We start from the raw sequence: 25986 nt of genomic DNA, 5'->3' as shown, positions 1-25986 counted from the left end.
TAGCCAGCCTTTCATTTCCTAGGAAAGACCATGTTTAGAGTTTTATATTATTAAATCCTTCAGAGCAAAATCACAAACTGTTTTTGTATTATGACCTCAATATTTTTTATAAGAAAAAACTATAAGTGCAATCCTTGTTCAGCCTATTTGTTCTATTTGTTAGAGATGCAATTTAGAGAAAGTGTTCCTCTGCAGTATCCTTACTTATCTTTTGGTTTGCCAGGAGGAGGATGAAATTTTGTAACGGACAAGTCTGACTCCACTTATAGTCTTTGAATTGCAGTATATGTCTTCAGGTATGTCAGCTCATACTTTGTAATGATAATGCACTGAGGATTTTTAAATAGGATTCTAAGCTTGAGTTGTGTGAAATCTGCAGCTCCAACTGCTTTCAGTTCAGCTGTTTGCTAGAATAACCAGGGAGTCAATGTGTGCACTCTAAGCAGGTCCATTTAATTCCTTGTTTCCTGAAAAAAAGAATTTGAAAGTGTAGATTAAACCTTCAGTCTGGCTGGGTGCTAATGGAAGATAGGCTGCAGCCAAGGGGTACCTAATAATAGGTATGCAGTGAAAAAAGTGATTCTCTGTGATACTGCATTTACATTACAGTAATGAAAATGCCAAAGGTGGTATTCACTGATGTTCCTTTATCAAAAGGAGAGGTTAATGTCTGCTATCTCTCTTCATCTCACATAGGTGCATTTCTTCCTGTAGCTATTCTGACAATATTAAATGCAAATACAGGCAAATAGACAAGCACTTGGGAGAGATTTGTTGTTAAACTTTAATTTTTAATTATGGAGACTGCAAAGCTGTATTTTTAAAATTAATCTGCTTTGCTTTCAATCTATTTGTTATTTGTAACTGAAATGTTTTCCATTTCTGCTTATCACTTGGTGGGGTGCTTAGGGAAAATTTTAGGGGAAATAATAAAACTATCTATTAATTAAATCTTCATTATGTTTGAACATTCCCACTTCTGTATTTAGACTTGGTTATATTACCTGCAAGAGAATGAAACCACCCTATTCTGCTATTTTCAAATCCACAAATTGAATTTTATCTTAAAAATTTTAGAAGGAGAAAAGATCCTGCATCCAACACTTTTCTTGATACCCACTTTGAATTACTGTGTGTAGGTCTTTGATGTACTCCAAGGACCGCTACACTTATGTGACTCAGTAAATACCAAATAGAAAAGAGATCTGAATTTTGGTCTCTTTTATTGCCATTGGGAATCACAGAAATGTAATAGAATGTTGTAAAACAATTTTTTAAAATCATACACTTTTGGCTCACCTATACAAAGTGGGTAACATGGAGAGAAAGCTTATTCTGCTTTTGAGAAGCCTTTACAGTCAAAATTTCATAGCAAATTTTTGATTTAAATCAATATTTTTTTTTTTTTTCCAGGGATGATTTCTTTAATTGGAAAATTTGAAAATAGCTTAACTCTTCTTATCCGGGTCAGTTTGCTATACTCATAAAAGATAAAGTCAGTTGCAAACAAGGACTGCATTTTTAGTCTTTTATATAAAAAAATCTTAAGTTCATGATAGAAATTTTGTAGGCTGTCTGGTTAGTACAGGTTAGCTCAAGGGCAAAAGCATAGGAATGAAACCTCAAGCAGAAGGATATAATTGAAAGAAGTTACAGTGATGTTACAAGTTTGACATTAGAACCCTTTAATATAAGTTCTGAAATGTTTTTCCTCTAAAATAACTGCCAAACCTCTCATTATTAACAAATAAATATATAAATTAATAATAATAATAATAATACACATGCCTCCTCAGTAATTTCATTTAGACTGTATAAGTCAGCACAAGTGATGAAATAGATTGTGGATGTCATTTCATTGAGCATTTTACCTTACCCTTCCCAAAGTATTTGTATTTCAGGGAAAACATATGACTCATTCATTAATACCAACCTCAGATGTTTTCCTTCTGGCCTTCTCTCTTTTCCATCTCCAGAATAACTCACTAAAAATGTGTCCCATTTAGCAGTTAGCAATAAAGATCTTTCAAAAACTTATGATGAAACTTTGCAGCTCTGCTGAATTGTCTTCCTACTATGCAGTGCTGCATTATTAAAGTCAGCTCACTTTAATATATAACAGAATAATATATTATTCTGCTTTTATTTCTTTCACCATGGTTTGATTTTATGATTTTTATAGTTTTCCTAATTAAGATGGTAATCCATTTCCCACTCAACAGTAGACTGTGTGCCTTTCTCACCCAATGTGACTCATCTACTGTTCCCTTTTGGAACAGGAATTGTAATTAACAAGTAAAAACTACCTAGTAATGCAAACAGTGTTCTGAGATGTATTTCTTGGTGTTATCTGATATTAAAAAAAATGGATTTCCTGCTATTAGGCAGGTATGAATCAAGTTTCAAAGAGAGAACTGAGCTACTCAACCACAGTTGTTCTTTCTCACTGTTTTACAATTTAAGCCCCAAACCAGAGGAAACCCGGTAGAATCATAGCATTTTTCTCCCCTCTACTCTGAAGTCAGTAGTCCTAATCTGCTTTTTTTACTAAGCACTGGGGGGAAAAATTGTCTTACTGGTGATTTTACTGCAATTTTTCAGTCAAATTCTTTTACCCTCATTTTTTAAGACTTCTGCTTGCCTCTACATAGGTCAACCTATTTATATGTTCAATGATTTAAAATGGAAAATATATTTAAATGCAGATTTTGTTGTTCCTGAATTTTAAAAAAGAGGATGTCTGATCAAGAAAAAATCTTTTTCTTTACTTCCTCAGAGTATTTACTGGCTGAGATTAAGCTGCAGTAGCAAGCCAGTATTTTCATTATGTCTTCAAATAGTTACGTTCTGGTATTGAATAAGAAATGTTCTCTCAAAGTTACTCTTCTGAAGGAAGGTAGTTATGTAATAATGACAGTAATGTTTCTGTCTTTATGTTCAGATTTCAGCACTGCCTATGCATTCAGGTGCTATATGCTGTCTGGGGTGGCTACAGTATCCTTTTGAGAGCTGACCATCTCAGAAGTGTATGAATGCTCAGTTCATCCAAAAGCTCCAGCTCTTCATCTTGTGATCTATTTGAAGACTGACTGCTGTCTATATTGTATTTTGAATTTTGCTATTTGGGCTATCTCTAATGGTTAGCTTGTTGCTAATTGTTTTGAATGCCATCTCAAATTTTAAAAGGACAACAGGAGTTTGTTGTTTTCACCATTGCTTTCTTAGTACTCTTAATATTCTTAAAAGTACATTTTGCCTCCAGTGAATTTTGCTACAACATCAAAGGAGCAGCTTCATTGTGATAAGTGATGTGTTGAAGTTAGAAAATTATTTGCAAAAGCAGCAACTTTTTTTGGATTTTGTTTGGCTGGTTGGTCTTGTAGTTTTTTTTTCTTCCCTTCATTTACTCTCCTTTAAACAAAACTCCCTCATTTTTTAGCATTTCGGATTGTAGTGCTTTCAGAAAAGCTTCTCTTGGGTGTGCACACAGATGAACTGGCTGACCAGTACAGCTCTAAGCGATGCAGTCAGATGAGTTGTTTGTTGTGGTTCCCTGTGTGAGGTTAGGTCTGCCACTACTGGAAATATGAGGATGGGTGGGAACAGGAAAGCTGATCCATAAATTAAAAAAAAGAAGGGAGGAGGGAGGAAAGGGGGAGGAATGAGAATGAACAGCAAATGAGGGTGTGGAGGTATGACTGAGCTTTTAAACATGACTTAGAAATACTTAGACAGCTAGAGAATTCCAAAGGAATCCAGGCTTACCAAAGGCCTGTACAGAAGAGGGAGCCCTTTTCAAAATAACCAGAGGGAAACTATAAGGTATTGTTAGAGTCCAGCTGTAATAAGTTCAACAACTCTAAGTTATTTTCTTCTCCCATTTAGAATGTAATAGTTAATTATTAAAAGTATGGACATTGCAAAAGTAACAGTCTCTGTTTTGTAAGTAATGAAGCTCTCCAATAGGGAAGTAATAACTTCCTATTAATACATTTGTTCCAAGCATATGATCTACCAGGTCCTAAAATAAGTTCTAAGTTTCCTAATATGAACCAAGTAGATATTTCCACCCTTGTCAAAGCTTAAAAAAAAAAAGCTGAAGTAAATTTGGGGTCAGATATTCAATTTTATGTTGTGAATTAGAGGGTCTCGTCTCCCAAGATCAGCTTTACAGGGTTACCAAGTGACAGATATGATACTGGATTCCTTCCTGTCATAATGCCATCAACATTCTGCTGGAACTTAGGTCAGTGCTTAAAATAACCTTGCTAATTGCAAGTCTCCAAGTGTCGGCTGAGATTTCAGTGAGCTGCACACAGCAGATCTGGGTGTTGGGAAATCTCTACTGTAGCTCAGAACGTGCAGGGGAAGAGCAGACAGGCCTGAACTTGATCTGCACAGTAACACAGGTAGAGGCAGCAGACAATTCTCTACATTTCATGGAAAACAAAAGCTGTTGACTCTGCACTGAAGATGGAATGGGTTACAGATCATCTGTGGCTTACTTGTCTGTCTTTTAAACAGACATATATTTTTTGAATTGCTGGTTGCATTGAACTCCTTTAGCTGGGGAAAGGAAATGGGACAGTCCTTTTTTTTGCTAAGCTGATAACTGAAAACTCTCCTTCCAGTATAAATGAGGTAAGATACAGTTAAGCTGAAATGTTTTATGAAATGTTAAAAAAGTATAAAGCAATAAATTTTCAGTTTTATTTTTTTAATAAATAAAACATTTTAAATAAATCAATTGGTTTTCAAGTCCTTTGGAAGTATTGCATAACCTAAATGTGTTTAGTTTGGAACAGTACATTGTGTTTCCTGTGCACTGTGAATCTAACTTGCAAAATTGATAAATCTTCTGCTTTGTAGATGTAGATTTCTGAATTCTTCAGTCTCTTTCACTCCTGTTCTACACACTATAAGTTTCTGCAATCACAATCTTAGGCTTAAACAATTAAAACCTTTCACTTCTGAAGGTAAAAAATGTTTGTCACATGTAAAGTTATTTGTCTCCTGTTTCCATGTGGAGATTTTCGCTTTTTACTGGGTGTTGAGGTGAAACCTAATGCTCAGTCATCTCTAGTCTCTTGGACATTACTCAGCTAACTTTTTATAGGTCACAGTATAGTTAGAAATAGACACTTTAGGATTCTAATTGCATTACTTTGCCTACAATTTTGACCTATATTGTTGAAAGAAGTGTTTAGTAAAGGTTTAGGAAACCATCAGACTGAAAATAATGTAAGTAATAGGAAACAAGGAACTTCATCACTTTATGTAGATTTTACTAATTCTATTAGAACCTTAATAAATTCTGTAGCTTTTTGTAAGGACACCAAATGTCCTGTAAAATCTGTTGCTTATCACAGTTGCACTAGTTTAGAAGACCAATTAAAAAGTATTCTGCGGGTTGTATGCTTTCCAATTGCCCTTTGTTTTAGTTTGTTCTCAGCTCACAAAATTCTGTATGTGCCATATCCTGAGGAATATTCTGAGACTGCTCAAAAGCATCTGTTCTCTTTGCAAATTATTCATTCTTTTGAAATCGTGTCTACAGGAAAAGTTCAGGAATTTTTTGGTTTGCCAAGGCTTTTTTCTTCAAAGATTTGCATTGGCTTAAGATGATAAAGGTTTTTGACTTCTCTGAAGCAAAAGTTGGCACCGGGTAGAGAATTGGTGACGTGTAGATTCTACAAGGTGCCAGACGAATGGGAAATCAGCCCATAGATTATGGCAGCAGTTGCATCTGTTATTTGGATAGGAATTTTTTGTTGACTTTTAAAAGGTTTTTATTTTTGCTCTTCAGCTGCCCATGCATCAGTTGCCAATTGCTCTTGTTTAGACTTTGCTGGCTAAACAAGTTAGTACTTTTCATCTCTGTAATGGCAGTTGTCATATTCTTCTCCAGAGTGCTATTTGTGAAAGTTTCATTTAAAGCTCAGAAAGGAGTGGAAAATTCTGCTACAGCTTTATGTGTTTAATACTGGACTAAGTGTAGTAGGTGCCTATTATTGCTATTATTTCATATCCTTTTCTGATTGCTGCTTCATCTGTTGAGATGCTTCAGTAAAGTAGGAGTCTGAATTAATTCTATTCCATATAGGAAGAACTAGAGAGGTGTTTTTGCTCTTCTGTGGATATACCTATATTACCATTTTATTTTGGATTGGGAGTGTGATTTTTGAAGTGGATCTACTGTTTATCCCTATTCAGTACTCTTGGGTTCATGCTGGAGCAGTCCCTCCATGTGCAAACTGCTTCCTGTTGCTCACAGTCCTTGCCATGTAGAGATTTCTTTTTAAATTTTGCTTACTCAATTCTTTTGTCTCTGCTTATGTTTTATTTGTCACATCTGTGGTGATATTTTCTTTTGTCTTTCTTGTGACTTGATAACTTTTTGTGCAAACAGATTTTCCTTTTAATGTTGATGTGATGGCCTTGAATGAGATACATAGTTGGTATGGTAATTGCCTCTTCCATAACTATTGTCTTTGCTGAAATGTGAAGAAACTTTCTCAGGAATGAATATTCCTGGTTTACTTTGGTTTTGCAGTATGATTGCCTCAGACACAAAACCAGAAACTGTAGAGTCAAGTTCAATTCTGATTATTACCTGAATTTCATTTTAAGTCTGCAAAATGATTTTCATAAATTATAAACATCTTCAGCTGAAATTTATGAATTATTTTGATGATCCTGATTCCATCTGACATTGTGAAAGACATAATGAAATATAAACAGTAATGGCAAATTTTAGAAATTCTTCATACTTTGAAATTCAAAGAATGGCAGGATTAATGTTTCAGGAAAGGATCATTACAATGAGCAATTGTAATGTTCTGCCATCCTTCATGCTTCAGTCTTGAAGTGTGATACCTCTATTAAGAACTATGGCCTCCCTCGACCCCTTATTAAAAGAGCTAAAGAGTTGCTATGGGTTTTAGCACATCTTGCTGGCAGTTAATTTATAGTAATGGCTGAGAGGAATCACAATGTTCTACATAACATATTAACATTTGATTAATGTAGGACATTTTTGATTAATGTTGGGCAGGATATTGAGTTATAGTCAGTGGTAGAATTTTAAGAGAATGAATGTAGAGGGGATATATAAATATATTAGGTTTGACAGACTTCTGTTATCAATACTATTTCAAGAATTTCTCAGCTGGCTGAGCTTCCCATTGGCTCAGTTACTCAGCGTCTCACAAAATTCTTGATGAAGAAAATGTGTCTGTGAAAAGGCCTCAATATTTAGGAGCTGTAAGAGAAATAAAAGAGATTGAATAAAATGAAAAAATAATTGGTATTTTGAAACAAACTTGCCAAGATTGGCTAGTTGACTGTGGCTTGTCGAGAAAAGGAAAATGTTTTTTATTTTTCTATAGCCTTATGGATTTCATGTTGTGGGAGAAGATGACATGAACAGAAATATAGTGTATTTCTGAAATGTGTTGAAAATACAAAATGTTCTTTGGAAGATTGTTGTACAGTAAAACCTTCCAGAATGAGCCGGTCCCTCAGTGTCCACGGGCATTTTCCACGGCCTGTGCAGGAGGGCGGCAGTGCCGCTGCCCTGCCGGCACCGCGGCTCTGGCAGGCTGGAGCGGTACCGAGCAGGGTTACTGTACTTCCAGGCTCACATCCAGCCCAGCCTGGCACGGCCCCTTCAGCTCAGAGCAAAGCTTGTGACCCAGCTAGGGCTCTGCAGAGCCAGCCCAGCTGTTACAAGAAGAATATGGAACACTTGCAATTTATGTGCCACTTACCTTTCTTATTCCCTGTCTATACTTTGAAATGCCACAATTCAGGGATCCAATGCCATTAATTGTGAATCTTATTATCAGAGGAAGATTTGTCTTTGTTCAAATTTAGGATTCAGTTCAAGGCTAAATTGATGATGAGTGTTTTTGCAGGAAATATATATTTTTTGCACATGACTTAAACGTACAAACACATATTAGAAGCTTGAAGCCACTTAGGTTAATTAACTTCTGCACAGACAAGTTTGACTATTGAATTTCAAAGAGCTGCTTTACAAGCCCAGGCATGGAAACAACCTTTCTCTTAGTGAGCCTGCACAGTGGCAAGAGTTCACTCATCACTGAAAGCTACAGTCTAGACAAAGATAATTTATAACTTAACTCTTTAGCTTGAAAGAAAATGGCATATAAAGAAGCCTGTTCAGAGATAATACTGTTCACTTGTCAGCATTAGAAACAGTTTATCTCACAGGCCATGCTGTCTTGCATTCCTAAAGATGGAAATGACACTGACTATGAAGTGCTTTATAAATCAAGGATCTTATTCCAGTCAGCAATCTGTAATAAATATATTTTCCAATATATATGTGTATCTATACATATAAATTAATAAATATTTAGGTAAACACTGCTCATTTCCTCCTTTCAAGGCACTTCAGTCCTACTGGGTACTGCACAAGTACTTTCTCAAGCAGCAATGTCTTAACAGCCATTAAGTGTGTCAGTGCTTTACACCAGTAAAGCCAAAAATCAGCACCATTAGAATTATTCTAACAGAGCACAAGCTGTCTTCTCAGAACTGTCACACTGGCTTATGCCTTGTAGGAATGTGTTGTTAGAATGTACTCTACAGTGTTGTATCTCATGTTTCTAAATTACAAGTACAGTGTATTTGAATAGTTCTGAAATCTTATGTCTAATTTAAATATTTAGGCCCAATTCTAGTATTAAAATGCTAATGTCTGTCATGCTTATGTTTATAAGCAGCCAGAACAAGCAACTATTATTGACAGAGAATTTTAGTCTTCTTAGAGACAATTTTATTGTAAGGAAGTGCTTTATGTTGTAGATATGACAATTTTTATTAGCATATCTTAGAAGTATTTCAGACCAATTTTCTACAAATATGGTGCAAAAACTGAGTTTTTCATTATTTGCTACTTACACAGCACACTTTCTACATGTAAATCAAAAATTCAATGATACTGTGGACATAACTTTTTTGAAAAGATACTATACACATCTGTATCTATACAGATATAAATATACTTCTCTATTAACATTATAGCCATACAGGATGACAACGATTTGGAAATAGGTAGCATGAAATACTAGTTAATTGCTTTTGTATGTAAAGTCCTGTGTAAGCATGTGGTTTGAATGGTTCAGATAGCTTTGCATGTCATGCTGGTCCCTAAGTACAGATATCCAATTTAATCTCCATTATATTCCTTCTAAAAAAGCCTCCATAAACCCCTACTCTATTTTTCCTTTTGTCTTTACTGCATTTCAGGTCAAAACCCACAGGAACGTTCTCTGTAACATGTTACACATATCAGAAACTAATGAGAAACAGTTTTTAATATCAGGAATCATAAAAATCATAATCATCTGGAACTGTAGTGACAAGATAAGGAGGAATGGCTTTGAATGGAAAGAGAATAGGTTTAGGTTAGATATTAGGAAGAAATTATTTATTGGGGAGGTGCTGAGGCTCTGGAGCAGCTTGCCCAGAGAAGCTGTGGCTGCCCCATCCCTGGAAATGTTCAGGGCCAGGTTGGATGGGGGTCTGAACAACCTGGTCTAGGGGACAGTGTCCCTGTCCATGGCAGCAGGGTTGGAATGAGATGATCTTTAAGGTCCCTTTCAACCCAAACCATTCTCTGAATCTGTGATAAGGGACTTGATTAGTCTGCTCAAAAAGTTCTATCCATAATTAAATAAATTTCATATAAATTTCAATTACAGAATTGAAATTAGAATAAAAATCTTGTACATTTTAGATATCTTTAAGACATATATATATATTTTCCTAAGATTAATGTCTTTATTTCTTCATTCACTTAAGATGTTAAGTATGTAAAATAGCTTTCTTCTAATCTTTTGAATAGTTTTTCTCAATATAGTGAATTTACGTGGTGGTTTTTTTTGTTTTTTTTTTTGTTTTTTTTTTTTTTTTTTGCTTTGTTTTGGTTTGGTTTTTTGTTTGTGTTGTGTGTATGTTTTTTAATGTGGTATGTGGGGATTTATTTATTTATTTAAATTATTTTATAGCACAGCTTTACACATTCTAACCCTGACTCTTACAATACAGTGATATCCAGAATGGAAGAATCCTTCTGGTATGCTGGGTAGGTGGTAGCTGTTTCAGACTACAGGAAGTGCCTCCAGAAGCTCTAAGTGCTTTGGAATTGTTACCAACTCACTGGGAGATCTACAAGGGCTTTCCAACTGACTTCAATATTTGTCATTCAGGAGAGAGGGCAGGAAGGTCTCAAACATCAAGCAGCATGCAAAATAGACTCTTAGTCTTCTTTTCCATGTTACTAAGCCAAGCAAAAAATATCTCAGTAATTCTCATAAGATTGCATTGATGAAATGCTATCTTTTGGTCTTTTCCAATCAAAATGATTCTGTGATTCATTGAACAACATAAAAGGGAACCACAGTGCCAATAAACTCAAGTCTGGTAAAAAGGACCGAGAGAGATTCTGCCCCTTTTGCTGTCCTAAATAATGACTGATGGAAAATAACTTCAAAAACATGTCACAGAAGCTCTTGGAGGCTTAGCTGCAGTGATATAAACAGCCACTTATCTTGAAAACTTCCTATCATGCTATCAATTTTCATTATAGAAGACCTGGCACAGATGGTAGTTTGTCACCTCTGACTCTTCATCTCTCATTTGAGATGAGAGTAGAGTCTCACCATTCTTTATTAAATTCTGTTATAGTCACTAAGCTTCAGTCAAAAAGAGTGAATAGGGTTAGTATTCTTTGGCCTAAGCAAGTCAAAATATTTTGATTAACATTTTTCTGTTGTGTTCTGCATGCCTCTGCAGAAGGCCTGAGTTTTTCTCCTGTGTGAGTTTGAAGTTCCTTTTATTCAGTGGTTCAATGCTGTGCAAAATATTTTGTGCTATTTATGTAGTGATACATTTTGTTTGTAATTTAAAACTTTATTATTTCAAGAATGAGACTTTTTTCCAAGAAAATTTCTCTTTTGCCTAAGGTCTTCTCTTGAGAGCAGCTGTTCTCAAAGACCCTAATTAAATGTATTTAATTTAATAAAAACCTGAGTCTCTCTGAAGAAATCGATGAACTGAAAAAATAAGATACATGCACCTATTTTGATTGTCTCACCTGAAAATAGAGCTCAGACAATGAAGATCCTATGGCCTGCAGAAAACTTTATCAATTATTGAAATTTTCTTATTCTATGCCAAGAGTAATTCCAAATCTTCTTCAAACTGAAAATTATGAGAGAACAGGAGTGGGACCCATTCGAAGCTGAACTGTCAGAGTTAATAGTTTGCTAGTATAGATGTTTGAAAATCACTGCTTTCAAAAGGATAACCAGTTTTGCCGGAGAATTATTGAGCAATTTGTGCAATAGCATTGAATTCTGCTAGTTCTTATTGTAGATAAAATTATAGAAGTTATGGCCAAATAATAGGAGTGGTCTTTCTGAGTCTTCAAATAGCTGACATGACTTTTTTTATAGCATTAATTTTTGTATGTATTGCCTGGAATGGTAATTGGGGTCTCCTCACAGCCAGTGAAGTACTCTCTGTGCTTTGAGGTTGAAATCTGCCTGGTCCAGGCTACCAGGAACTGGTTGGCTTAGCTATTGCAGAACATAGATGTTCACTGTGAGGAAAATATAGTTCCATTTGCACCCTCAATTTTTATTTCTGTGTGTTTATAATTTAAAATAGTTAGAAATGCTTTTAAATTACACTTAGAATATATGGTATATAGAAAGCAAGAAAGAATTGAGTAAAAAGAATTAAGAAGTAAGACTCAAAGGTAGCTATCAAGAGAGTTGGGAAATATATCCTACATTCTTCTATTACAGTAAAAAAGTAGAGTTATGTGAAGAGTATGACAGGGTATTTGAAGGATGTTTTAATAAATCTTCTCTCTTTCATTTCATAAATATGAATAGATATTCCATTTAGACATATGAATACATAACACATGATGAGTGTGCTTAATATAAAGCTAACTCACATTTTTTTCTTATTTCTTTGTAATCTTAAACAATCAGTGTAATTTAGAAATATGTATATAATTGCCATTATTCAATGAACAGGCATTTGAAGAATGCTTTTTTCCCCTCCACCTTAGCTCTAATACCACTTGGTTTACTAGTTTTCACGAGTTTGGTATTTTTCCTTTTTTGTCAGAAGTAGCTAGAAACAAAACCTGCTACTCTATTGCACAGTTCAGTACTATTTATCTTCTTCTGCGAAGAACTTTTCTACTGTACCTCTGCAATGACGTCTTCCAGAGTGTAGTACAAAACCAGACTTCAGTCAGCACAAATATGATATTTTATATCAACTTTTAATTATTTTAAAATTTTCAAAGTTAGGCCTTGATAAAAATCAGTTTGCTTTATCATTACTAAAGTAAGATAAATTAAAATTTGTACAGTTATGGAGGAGGAATGTTGTACAGTGATAACTTTAATAGGAAAATTCTCTAAACGCTGTGTGTTTGGGGATACAAGAACATATATTTTATTTTGAAGCTTTCAAAGGGTTTTTAGGTGGTAGCTGTAGGCCCATTGCACAGCAGAACCAGTGGAAGTTTAGGAAATGGAAACAATATTTAGTTGCAGAGGCTGCATCACTTCCCACAACAACTTTTTTGCTACATTCACCTTGGATTTGCAGTTTCTTTCACAAATGTAATTCACACATCAATATTACTGTTGTCAGGAATATCTCAGAAGTGGCTAGCCCAGACCTATCTACACAATTCTCTTTCAATACACTTCTGATGTGCCATTTTATTGCCATAACTTTTCCTGTGACTCTCCAGTTCCACCTCAGGCCTTAAAAGTGATTTTGAGCTATTTGAAGATTCCTGGGTGATCCAAATGCTTCCTTGTAATTAAGAATCTGGCCTGTGGTGAATGCTGTGTTCAGAAAGTCTTTTTCCATTAAATTACTGATTAAGTTTAATAGGGGAAATAAGCATTTGATAGCAGCCTCTCTTCCCTGCAGCCATTCTCTCCTGCAGAAAAAGTACAGGCTGGCCTTTGGTTTGTAAGATAGTGCAGCTGGTCCTGGCAAGTGATCTGGAATAACTTCCAGCAGCAACTGCCCCTGTTTCAGGACAAAAGGATCCTTTTGCATGTTCCCAGTATGTTTGATCCTTTGGTCCCAGCAATGATCCATATGGCAAAACAAATGCAAATTGCTGGAATCCCAGGACAGGAGTTTCACCATTAACATTTCAGGCATTTTTCCTTAGCCTGAAGTGTTTGGCATGTGATATCATATTTTCTTCATTCTTCCTGCTCATTTTCCTTGCAGAAAAATAGTCAACCAGTATACTTACACAACAAAAAAGCTAGTAAAACACATAAATAACTAATAAATTATCACAGAAAAACTCTGTGTTTGTTAGTTACATAGAAACCATTACTATTTTAGCAGCTCTGTCAAAGAACTGATGATTTGACATCTTTTCCACATTATTTCTAAGTACAGAGATATAAGAATATAACTCACCAATTCCCAAGATAACAAAACACTGTTGAAACATGCCTACTTAGAGTTCACAAACCAAATATTTATTTTCAAAACTTTTTTGAGCATTTTTCAACAGCAATATTTGTACAATAGAAAGTGGATTATCTTAGATCCACTTGCTGGAATTTTGCAATAATGAAAATGTTCCTCACTTAAAATAATGAGAGTAAAATCAAAATAGAAACCAAGCTGGGAAAGAGAATAATGTATAGAAAATGATGGTGGGCCAGGAAAAGAAAGTATCAGTAGTATGTGTAGCATCATGAGGAAAGAGCAGAGAAGCTTTGAAGACCAAAGTATTTCCAAGCTGTCAGTGTCAGCAGAAGGCAAGGGTCAGTGATCTCAGAGCCCTCCTGGTAGCTGATTTCCCCTGCATTCTTCACCCAGTGTAATGCATTCATTTCCCTTAGTCGCTGAGTGCCACAGCCATGCAAGGTGCACTGTGGTACTTCAATGGCTTTTTGACAGGCTGGTGACTCAAAGTCAGTCCAGGCCTTTCCCTGACAGTTGATTTTGCTTGTTCAAAGCCTGGATTGTTCATGTATGGTTATTTTGTTTGACTTAATTGCTTACTTAAAAATGCAAAAAAAATGTGTAGCATTTGCTCTTAAGGTTTCACTGATAATAGAAGAGAACGGTTTTATCTTTATTGTAACACTGAATATACAGCAGGAAGGGATGAGAAAAATGATGAACTGGTTTTTTTGTGAAGTCAGAGTGCATTTTAAAGGAAAAAAACATTCTAAATGATGTTCAGAAATAAAAAAGTAACAAATCTAAAAATTCTGTGGCATGTATTTAAATTTTTTTTTTCTGAAGAGAAAAACTTGTACATGTTGATTGGAATATTTCTTTGAAGAATTAAAAAGCACTTAAAAGAAAAGACCTAATAGAAGTTTCCTTAAATCATAGATTATATTTACGTGTACAGCAGTTGTGAGATGCAGTAGCAATCTGTTTTTCCTGCTGAGGTTTTACTGCAAGATCAAAGAAAAAAATCTCCAGTATAGCTTCTCTGTCACTGATACTAACTCTAAAACAACATATTCCAACCTTTCATCTTTCGGTAGTTTCATGTATATCTTAACACAATTTCTTAGGGACCAGAGAGAAAATGCTTTTAAAAGTCAACATCAAAGTGGTTTTCATTGACTCTTGAGTCTTTTGTATGCTCTTTTTCTTCATCTACTGCAGTGTTTGTGATTCAGGCTATTTTAGTTGACATGGGGGGCTGTGAGCAGGCTGAAGGATTCAGCAGCTGCAAATTACAGGATCAGCTGTCTGGAAGACTGAGTGAAGTGGGCAGTTGGCAGCCAAATAGGGTACAAGCCTTGTAGCCTGAGAAATTCCACAGTCAGTGCTACATGAAAGCCCATGAGAGGATGACAAAATCTTTACCTTCATATCACTATGAAACAGAGTAAAAAAACAGTATGAAAAAGCCTAGCTGATATGTGAGATTAATGATTCTAAAAATTGTTTTGCAAATGCTGCTTTCTAAAAATCAAATTATATTATCTAAAAATTAAATTATATTACATTATTATTATTATATGAAACTATGTACTATTAAAATGGGGAAGATTTTGTCCCATCTATGTGTAGGCTTTATGTTATTGCAGTTGACCTGGACCTATGTTTATTTACAAACAGATACCAGTAGATTATTACTTAAAAGTGCATGATTTATCTATCTGCCACTTTTGGTAAGAGCAAGTGGCACTCATGGCAGCATTTAGGTACTAACTTGTGACACTGCTGTTCTTTATTTATAAATACAAAGTATAAAAAGGCACAAAACAGTATTCTGCTGGTTTTGCTCTATCTAATGCTGTCACCTACAAGAAGTTAGGAAAAATGAGAATGAAACCTATGCTGAGCCTCAATAAAATCATGAACTTACATAACTTTTACATTACTTTTTTGTGCACTATTTAAACTGTGTGAATTATTACAGAACCTTATTAAATTCAAAGCTGTGCTAGGTGTAATTATTTAATTTTACTGAATTATATGTAAATCTAGACATCAGAGACAGTAAAAAGAAAGAGTGTAACTAGAAAATGTCAACTGGACTTGACATTGTATTGTTTCCTCTTGATATGATTGGTTTGTGCCAGGCAAGTATAGAGAAAAGATGCAAGTAAGTAGGATGCAGCTTTATTAATGCTGTTCTTTATTAATTTATTATTCTTTATTAATTTATTAATGCTGAACACTAATCAGCATTAACTTAGATGGCAAAAGTTAGCATTTCTTTGTAAGTATTGTAAGAATAACTTTTGTATAGTTATTCTGTCATTGGCACCGTCTTCACCTTCACACCAACATATAACATTTAAAATCAAGGAAAGAGATTATCAGTAGGGGCCTAAATTATATTTTTACAAGCTTTATGTAAGCCACACATACTGTCTATAACCTAAATCCTTTAAGGGCTGGTACTTTGTCTTTTCCTGACATGGTAGTCTTATAAAATAAGATCAGAGAATGTGATTTTGGATGTGACCAAGTTCAGGCTTAGTTTCTCTCCATGTTACTGAAGCTGTAAGGAGCTGTTAATACCTTGTTAGTATATAAAGCACTTGGTTGTTGCTGTGTGACACAGTAATATGTAGACTTTGCTTTTTGAGGAAAAATGAGCAACTTCTAGCAAGCTATGCAAAAATTAACAGCATATGTTTCTGAATATCTGCTTCTTTCAAACCTCTAGTGGTGCTGGGATTTGCATTTCAGTACAAAGTTGATTTGTTGTGGAAAGTTGGTCTACTTCAGAAATTTGAGATGCTTTTGTAGCCAGCATAATGGGACATCAAGAGAAAACTTGTTTGAAGTGTGGGTCTGAATTCTTGATTTAGAGTGTAATCTAGATTCATTAGCCAATATTTTCAGTACATTATCAAACAATTGTCAGTAAGACACTTGTTCATTGTTCTTCTTATGGCTTTCTGTTTTCAACCACTTTGAGAATTCATATGTTAGTTAAATTCAGCATGTAACTGTATGTGTAAATCTTGAAAATATTAAAAACTTGTTTTGGAGTCTGGCATATCCTTAAGCTTGTTCACATAAATAGTCTAAATGGAGGTCTATTAAGTACATTTCTGTAGATTGTGTCTAATTTACAAAATTACAGTTACTGGACACAATCTATTTTTTATTCACTGAAATGAAAATTTAACTGAATTATGGCCAGGAGGAAAAAACATTAACAATCTTGAAGAAGTAAATGCAAATTGAGTTAAACTAATTAATTAGAAATATTCTTTAAACATTTGAAACAACATAGAATTACAGATATGCTTTTCAGTCGTGTATCAGTTGTAGTTGGCTAAATGGATAAAATTATCTTTTTCCAAAACTCAGAGTTTTAGCACTGTCTGCATGTTTGTTAGCATTAGATGAATATACTAATCTGGTAATTAGAGTGCCCATTTGCTCACCTGGAATTGTGTGGATACTGGAAGCACTGAGCACTTGCAGCACTGCATGTTGGCAGGGGAGGCTGTGTGTGCTGTACTTGCAAATAGAGATGCTGCTTGTTACAGCAAGGGACTGAGGGTACAGGGGAAGAGATACTGCCTTTCTCTCAATGCATCTGCAATGATCTGCTCATTGAAATCCCAAAGTTTTGTGCTCATCTGGCATTTCTGAGAACTACTTCTGCAGAGGACTTGATGTAACTGTCAGTGTTTTATTAAAATGAGTCCCTAATAATGGCACATGATAACAGCTAATATTGTACTATCTGTTGTACAAAATTATTTAATATTGCCCAGAGATTTAATTTTCATTTAATTTGTTACATATGTGCAATTACATATTAAATACTTTGTCTTTACTTTCATGCTGAAGATGCCAAATCAGAACTTAAAGTACTGTTCTGTATCATTAATTTAGAAATGATCAGGTTTACTAATTTTCTTGTTATGCTACTGCTGTACAAAACCCCGGTCATCAGAGACATAAGATTTCACTGCAATTGTCTGATAGAATTGTTTCAATAGTAAATTTAACATGCAAAATTATTATTATTTTCACTTTAATTTATATATATGAGATTTCAGGAGATTTGAATGAAATTAATATTTTTTTATAAGTAGGTCTTGACTTTAAATATGTTATTAAGTCACCTTAATTTGCTGCCAGAGATGTTGGAAGAAAACTTCTAGGTCCAGTGCCAAGTTTCTTCAGTGTTTTAGTTACATTTCCTTACTTGTATATAACATGCTTTTTACACATAGTTTTCAAACAGAAGTGTTGTAGAGTGATGTTTGCTCAATAGCATATGCCTAAATGTTCCTTAGCAGTGTGATTTGTCCTTTCACAAAGGGAAAGAAGAGTAGATTGAAATTGTTTTACTCTGTATGCAGCATAACCTTAATAATCTGTAACAATAATTTTAAATTTGGAGGATACCATGCCATCAGAAGTTTGGCTTTATAACCTGGTAACTCATATTTTCTTTCTCCTTTCTCAGCACAGATGTTTCCAGCTTCTCTGTTTTGCTTCTTTCTCCTTTTCCCCCTATCTTCTGTTCAGTTTTGTGCCCAGAGCAGGACTGTGCGAAAATCAGTGCCCCGTCACCACCATAGACAGCAATGGGGAGCAGAAATTGCTTGTTCCCATTGAGTCTATCCCAAACTTTTGTCCTTCTTATAGAGATTGGTTTTAAACTCTGTCCAAATGAATTTCTTTGATGATGGCTCAGACCAGATTCTTTGCATTTTAACTGGTGTGTGTGTAGCACAGAGGGAGGTAGCTCCTGGCAATCCTACCACTTTCATTCCTATTGCTGTCTTCTAGGATGCCACTTTATGGTGTTAGTTTTCTGCTTGTGATTCATGTGATCTTGTTGTGCCATCCTTCTATATTGTATGCTGTCTCTGCACTTACTGAGCAGTACTGCCAAATAGGACAGCTGCTGGTTCAGTTGCTGTAGCATTGCCATGAATTAAAAAAAAAAAAGAAAAAAAAATCTGGAGGTATTAATTACAGTATATTTCCTCTATGAAAAAGTCTATTCTGCATTTTATTAAAAGTACATGAAAAGTAGATCTGATCCATGAGAAGACCATGCCTGTAGCTAAATATCTACTTTATTTTTCCATTACAGGATATTTGTGAAGATATATCTGATCATGTTGAACAAATTCATGCCCTACTAGAGACTGAGTTTTCCCTGAAGCTTCTGTCTTACTCTGTCAATGTGATAGTCGATATCCATACAGTGCAACTCCTCTGGCACCAGCTACGTGTTTCTGTCCTGGTTCTGAGAGAACGCATTCTCCAGGGACTACAGGACGCCAATGGAAACTACACCAGGCAGACTGATATTCTGCAAGCATTTTCTGAAGAGACTAAGGAGGTACAGTAACTAACTCCTGTTTGAAGGGTTTTATTTGTGTTCAAAGCAGATCATCGTTATTGCACATTTAAAATTGCTAGGATGACAGCTTTAAGGATGACTTCTAGATATTTTGCTAAATTTGTTTTATTTTTTTTTTTTAATTTTTAGCCAATACCTGTTATTTTGAACCAAATTAGTGCAAATTAAGATCAGCTTTCAGAAATGTCATACTAGTGGCAATGTTTTCTATCAGTGTTTATTCTTGATTGAAATATTTTTCAGAAAGGATTTGAAAGACTTACAGAGGTGCATCTGTTCCAAAGCTGTTCATCTGGTCACTCGAGTATTTAAGGTTTGCAGCCAATTCAAAAGTTAATTTCATAGTGCAGTGATTTCTTCAGTGCAAGTTTATACATTTCCTTTCTGCATACACAAATGTGAAGCTTACAAAATATTTCCAAAACTTTCCAGCCTAAGTCAACATTCCTCTATAGCAAGATGATGGCCTTTATTTGAGTGGCAATTCTGCATTATGCCTTTAAACTGTCATTAATTTTTTTCTGAGAACAACGATGCAAAAATTGTACACTGTTTACTCTGACTGTAATACCAAATTCACACACCTTTAAATGGTTTGTAAAGCTGGGTTTATTTAACTAAAATACCTTTTCTTTTGAAATTATTGTTACTAAATTAACTGAGAAGGATACTACTGGCCTACTTTTTTTTGAACTTAAAGAAGATGGATGTTTTTGATAGTTAGGATAATTAATGGTTAATACATAGCATGCTGGCAATTTTTGATAGTCCTAAGATTAAGATAAAATGCTCTAGTAATGATTAGGTGCATTTACAGAAAGAGACCTCTAGATCAGTGATGTGAATTCTGTGACCGTGTCACATAGGAAGTCAGAAGTCTCCTAGACCTGTCCTGAATTTCATATACTCAAGTACAAAGAGAATATGAATATTTCTCTGCTCCCTGTTGGGTTTCATATTTTTCTTTGGCACAACAAAGGGGGTGGTCCAGAAATCAATGCTCACAGATGCCCAGGCCCACCTTCCACACCCCCTCTTCCTGATGTATGCATACCTGGCTGTGTTGGTGGTTTTTCATGAACAGGATAGGACTGCTGGGATACATTCCTTGAGCTTTATTGTGGCATCAGTCTCATTACATGGTTGAGACAATAGGAAGATGGCAACAGCTCATGTCTTGCCAGCAGCAGCCAAAGATTTCTTTGTTACAGAGCATTTAAAAAACTTTCTAGCCAATAGCATTTTGCTAAAGCTTACAGACAATTGTTCTAGCCAATTACTAAAAGTATACATACACCTGCTGCACACAATGCTTGCTTGTATGCGTTCTATTAATAGTACACAATACTTCATTATTAAGCTTAAAACCTTCTACTGTCTTGCTAAACATATTTTTCTGCAGTCTTAAGGTCTATCTTAGCCAAGCCTAAAACTCAAACTATTGTTTCATGCCCTTCCTTGCTGCACTATTGTAACTTTTCTACTTTCAGACTTTGCAGCTGCAGCTAGCTCTAAGTTTTCTGTTCTTTCTGTTTCTAAGGTCTGCTTTTACAGCTTTCTGGAAATCTTCTTACCTTTACTATTTACCCACACCTGGCTCTTTCAGATTCAGTTTCTGCTTTGCCCTTGCTAGTAAAATTCTTGCAGGTCTGAAGGAAATCTACTCTTTTCTTTATACCCAGGTTTGTGAATTAGCGGGAAGTCATTATTTTATGACAAGGACATGGTAATTTTAAGACATAAAGAAGCTGCATATTCAGATACTAAGAAACAGGAAATGTTCCATCTGGCTCTGATTACAACTGCTGAAAAAAACATCCCTGCTCTAGAGAGAAGGATTGACTGGGGAAGAAAAGATTATTTCTCAGTAGGGAAAACATATGTTGCCAGATGGGCTTACACGGTACTATGACATGAAATATACTGACATTATGTTTTTTTATCCACTCCAATTAAAACATAAATAATATTTGATAAATTTATTGGCTAGCAATAGCAGGGACACAAAGTTGGTATCAAGTTTCTGCCTTATTGCTTGAATAGGTCCACAGAAATTGCTCTGCAATTTCTAACCTTCACATATTCAAGTTTTTATGATGTATAATGATACTGGCTTTAGCTGATGAACATTAAAAACAAATCAAATATAATGTAGGGACAATTGTATTTACTCTTACCCGTGTTCTTTTTAGTATTGGGATCTTTAAAGTAAGCATTACTACGTGAAAAGTAAAAAAAAAAATTAACTAGAGCATTCCTATTGGTGGCCATACAGATAACTAAATTTAATAACTTTTTGAGATAAAAACAATAAAAAAAATTATAATACTGGCATTAAATAAAGTTCATCTGAAGCACACATTTCAGAGGCTGCTTGGAAAATGACCAAGTAAGATGGTTTAATGCATATGATTGTAAATTTTATTTATGTAAATAAACACTCTGTTTGTCTCTTAAAAAAAAGAGACAAAAGAATAGAGCTCATTACTCAGAAAAAATAAAGGTCCTTAGGGCCTTGGAAAGGTTTTGATTTATAAATGGTTTTACAGTTTATAATAATTTCCCGAGATTAGAAGGACAATGCAGCTTATTTAGTCACTATTTTCCTTAACAAATGCAGCTCCAATATATAAATTTGACAGATTTATAGAAAATTCCCCTTTTAATTCTGAGCTGTTGACAATGCCAAATCTGTGGCATGGGATCTACATCTGGATAGAATTTGCTAAAGAAGAGATACATTCAGTATCCAAGACTGTGGCTGATACCCTTCTAGTAAATTTTTTCTATAAATATTTCTAGCTGGAGGATTTTATTCTATTTTTACTTGAAGTAAAGAGTGGGGGCGGATGGAGTACAGGGCTCAGATATTGTATGTTTTTATCTTTATGGGCATTGGCAAACAATAGCCTTCTTTATCAAAATAATTCCTGTTCAGACCAAATCCATGTAGTTTATTGTGAGATGGAGAGATTAGGTGGCTACTGCACCTTCTTCAAGCATGATGCTAAGTGTCTTTAAACTATGGATTTGGGCAATGTAGTGAGACAAGTTATTCAGACATAAACCTATTGGGAGTTTGCTTAAAAAAAACTATTATCAGAACAAACCTGGAAAGAAAGACCAGTATTCTGATTTAGGCATGTAAAATTAGAATCCTAGAACATGAATTTCTCCCCTTCATGGTATTTTTTTAAGTAGTCTCTATAAGCAAAAGTACTGTATATTAGAAGACCTATTGAAAATATGCTTACACTGTATACTAAATATAATTTTGCCATGAATGTTTTTTATCATGCAGTTTTGTATCTTAATCTTATCTGTCCTTCAAAAAAGACCAAAATCTTTATAAGCACTAATTTGACTTTGATTTTAAAATCTCATTTGCCACCTGAAATGGTCTCCTCTGGCTACATCCATGTTTCTGAGATGGAAGGACTTCAATTGAGAAAATATTGACAAGGGAGCATGTCAGGCTGGAGGCTTAACATTATAGTTTCTTTTCCTTGTGCCATTCTTCATTTGTGCTCTAAATATCTGGCAAATAAATTTTCAGGTGATAATGCTACAAAAAAAGTGAAATGAAATTAGCAGTCTCTATCTTAGAATTATGGGAACAAATGTTCATCATTGCTGCATGATGCTTGGAAAAAACATTCTGCCAATCATCTGAAAGATGATAGAACAACATGGATTTTTGAGAAAACAAGATTAACAAGGAGACTCGTACACTCAGCAGCCCCCAAAGTACCCTCCCTCCTTTTTTATGTAGTTAACACAGGAAATGCTTCAAGTCTACTGTATAGAATTTCTGAATCCCCCCCTACACAGTAAGTAAAACTGAAAGCAGAATTAAATGAGGAAAATACCAATAAAAAAGTGAGTTTCTGTTTTAAATAACTTGCTGTACCAGACTGAAATGTAGCATTTTCAAATTACTGCCATTTTTAATTCCCAAATACTTCAGAATGGTTAGCTTATTACAGGGTACTGCAAAAAGGGACAGGTCAGTGATGGACCCTTCTCTAGATGTTATGCAGTGAAACACAGGAATTGTTTTTTGTTTCATTACTTTGTGTGTTCTGTGTATGAAAATTAATATTCCAAAAAAATACCATTTCTTTGTGTATTTCAGGATCGTCTTGACTCTTTAACTGAAGTTGATGATTCTGGACAGTTAACCATCAAATGTTCTCAAAATTACTTGTCCCTGGATTGTGGTATTACTGCATTTGAACTATCTGATTACAGTCCTAGTGAGGATTTGCTTGGTGCTCTGGATGATATGACCTCTGGCCAAGGGAAAGCAAAATCATTTGAATCCTGGAACTACAGTGAGATGGATAAGGAATTTCCAGGACTTATCAGAAGTGTGGGTTTACTTGCAGTAGCAACAGATTCCATTGCTTCCCAGTGTAATGAAGCTTTGAAGGAAAAAGAAAATAATGTACCTCTTTCAGCAGAAGATAGAGAAGAAACCAAAGACAAGAAAGCTTCATGTGATCTCTCACAAGCATCTCCTTCTGGAAATTCCTCTCTTTCTAAAGGACCTTTCTCTGAAAATGGTGTTTTACCTACTGACAGCAAAGCACTTTTCATGTCAAAGGATCCAGAGAGCAGTCCCCCACAGCACACTGGTGAAAATATCAAAGACTCTCACTGTGAAAATTCAACACCGAAGAGGTCCATAAGAGACTGCTTTAACTATAATGAAGACTCTCCCACGCAGCCTACATTGCCAAAAAGAGGTTTGTTTCTGAAAGATGATGTGTTTAAAGAGTATATGGAAGCCAATGACTTAAAAAGGCAAATTTCTCAAATAGTTAAAAATGAAATGAGTAGAAGTACACCCTCATTGCTAGATCCACCAGACAGGTCCAAGCTTTGCCTAGCTTTACAGCCGCCCTATACCAACAGTCCATCGGCAGTTAGTCAGTCATACGATTGCTTAAATACAATAAGTGATAAAAATCTTGAGTACACAATAAATAATCACTTCAAAGACAGCCCCATTATTCTAGAAAAGTCTACTTTCTACACATGTAAAGAAAAATCAAGGCACAAGCAGTCTCATGATTCTCCAGAGAAAGTGAAAACTGATGGAACACTTGGAAGTATGTGTAACAAAACTCCATCAACCCAGGTCAAAAAAAGAGGGTGTTCTCTGCAGAATGGAATTACTTCTCATACCTCTAAGTCTCTAGAGGAGACAGAAACAGATTCTTCTGCATCTTCAGATTCTTGTAACGAGAGAGATCCAAATGGGCAATCACAAGTTAAAACTGAGCCCTTCAGCTCAGCAACACATAGCCAAAAGAGTGTTTCTTCAGCTGGTTCTGAGCTTTCCAGCTCATCCCCTCTTCTGCTGAGAAGAAAGAAAAATAAAACCTTATCTTCAACACCACACTATACTCAGAAAACTACTAAGGACAACGAGGTATGGTATGGATCTGATGAATATTTAGCACTTCCTTCACATCTCAAACAGACTGAGGTATTAGCTTTAAAACTAGAAAACTTGACAAAGTTGCTGCCCCAAAAGCCCCGAAGAGATACCATTCAAAACATTGATGACTGGGAGCTGTCAGAAATGAACTCAGATTCAGAAATGTATCCGACATACCAGACAAAAAAGCACAAAAAAAGGGGTAAAATTTCACCCAGTTCTTCAAGTGATATAGTATCCTCATTAGGTGACAGTATTGAATCTGGGCCTCTCAGTGATATTCTCTCTGATGAAGATATTTCTATGCCCATGTCTTGTGTTAAAAAATACATTGAAGAAAAGTCAGAAAGGACTGCTGCCACTCAGCCCACTGGGAATGAGACTTCTTCAAATAAATCAGCTTTAATTCATCAACTGATGCAAGATATACAGCATCAAGAGAATTATGAAACCATATGGGAAAAAATTGAGGTAAGGCAATAATACTATATTTTTTACTATGTTCTTGAGAAGCCTGTATGTGGAGATGGAGCTGCTGGCAGGGATAAGGTTGCTTTTTTGTCTTCTTCTAATGCTGAAAATCATCTTATCTATTCTGGAAGTAGACAAAAGCAGCAATTATTGTAATTATAATGGACTGAAGTTAACTTGAACTAACTATACATAATTTGCCTATATCATTTTACTTACATCAATGCCTTTAAACCATTATTTTACCAATACCACTTATCTTTGCTAGGATTGAGTACATGACACATTATTTTTTTGCAGAAAGGGTAAAATAAACATTACAGAATCAGGAATCTTTGCTGTAATTGAATGAAGTTATACTTGATATTGTCTACCTATTTTGTTCATTAAAAAGATTGGCTTTAGTCTGAGAATAGGAATCTTGATTCCTGCCAAATTAGGTATAATAGCAACGTTTCTTTTTAATTAGTTCTTTCCCCTTGCAGTGATTATTTTCCCTCCTGTGTTGGTGAAACTAAGCATCACTCTTTTTTTATTAACTTATATAATCCTTCTTAATAGCAATGTATTAGTGCAATATGCTAGAGCAATAATTATATACTATTCCATTAAACTTCACATGAGATGGGACTTCACTGAGAAGTCTTTTTGAGAAAAAAAGATAAACTTTGTAAAGGGAGGTGAATTTGAATGAATAATCAAATAAAGATCTAGCCATCTCACTAATATAATTCTTAGGTTACATTCACAGTAAATGTTTCTTTCAGTTTTCTGATTCATCTTCCTGGCCATTGCAGAGAACTCTTCACCTCAGAACATCTCATGTACATCCTCAATGGCATTTAAGTTTTCAGAAAAGAAAGCTCCATCTCTATTAGATTTCAAAATGTTTTAAAATTCATAACACATGTGTTAAAGGGCGATGTTGGCATCTAAATGCTAAATCTGATATCTGCAGTATCTTCTGTTTTATCATGTTGTGTATGAGCTGAGAAAAAAGGACTAGTTTTATATGGCCAGAAAGTCCTTCTTCCCAAGCACAATTTCTGTAACTTTTGAAGACATGGGAAGTATTATGACTAGTAGGGAAGTAGTTGAGCTAGAGATATTTGAATATAAAGTAGGGGTAGAAAATACAGAAAGAAATTTCTTC

General features: G+C 35.0%; 1 protein-coding gene across 4 annotated transcripts in view; it reads left to right on the top strand.

Moving 5' to 3' along the window:
• The window catches only part of AKAP6 (A-kinase anchoring protein 6), a 256721-nt gene that overhangs the window by 58011 nt on the left and 172724 nt on the right, over positions 1-25986 (top strand). For all 4 annotated transcript variants that reach the window (XM_031504984.2, XM_031504983.2, XM_021542661.3 and 1 more), the window contains exons 3-4: positions 18644-18895; positions 23052-24833. In XM_031504984.2, coding sequence (XP_031360844.2) covers positions 18644-18895; positions 23052-24833 — 2034 coding nt within the window. The remainder of the gene's footprint in view (positions 1-18643; positions 18896-23051; positions 24834-25986) is intronic.

This window comes from Lonchura striata, chromosome 6 (assembly GCF_046129695.1).
Source record: "Lonchura striata isolate bLonStr1 chromosome 6, bLonStr1.mat, whole genome shotgun sequence".
NCBI classification, from domain to species: Eukaryota; Metazoa; Chordata; class Aves; order Passeriformes; family Estrildidae; genus Lonchura; species Lonchura striata.
This window is presented reverse-complemented; position numbering and strand designations above follow the sequence as displayed.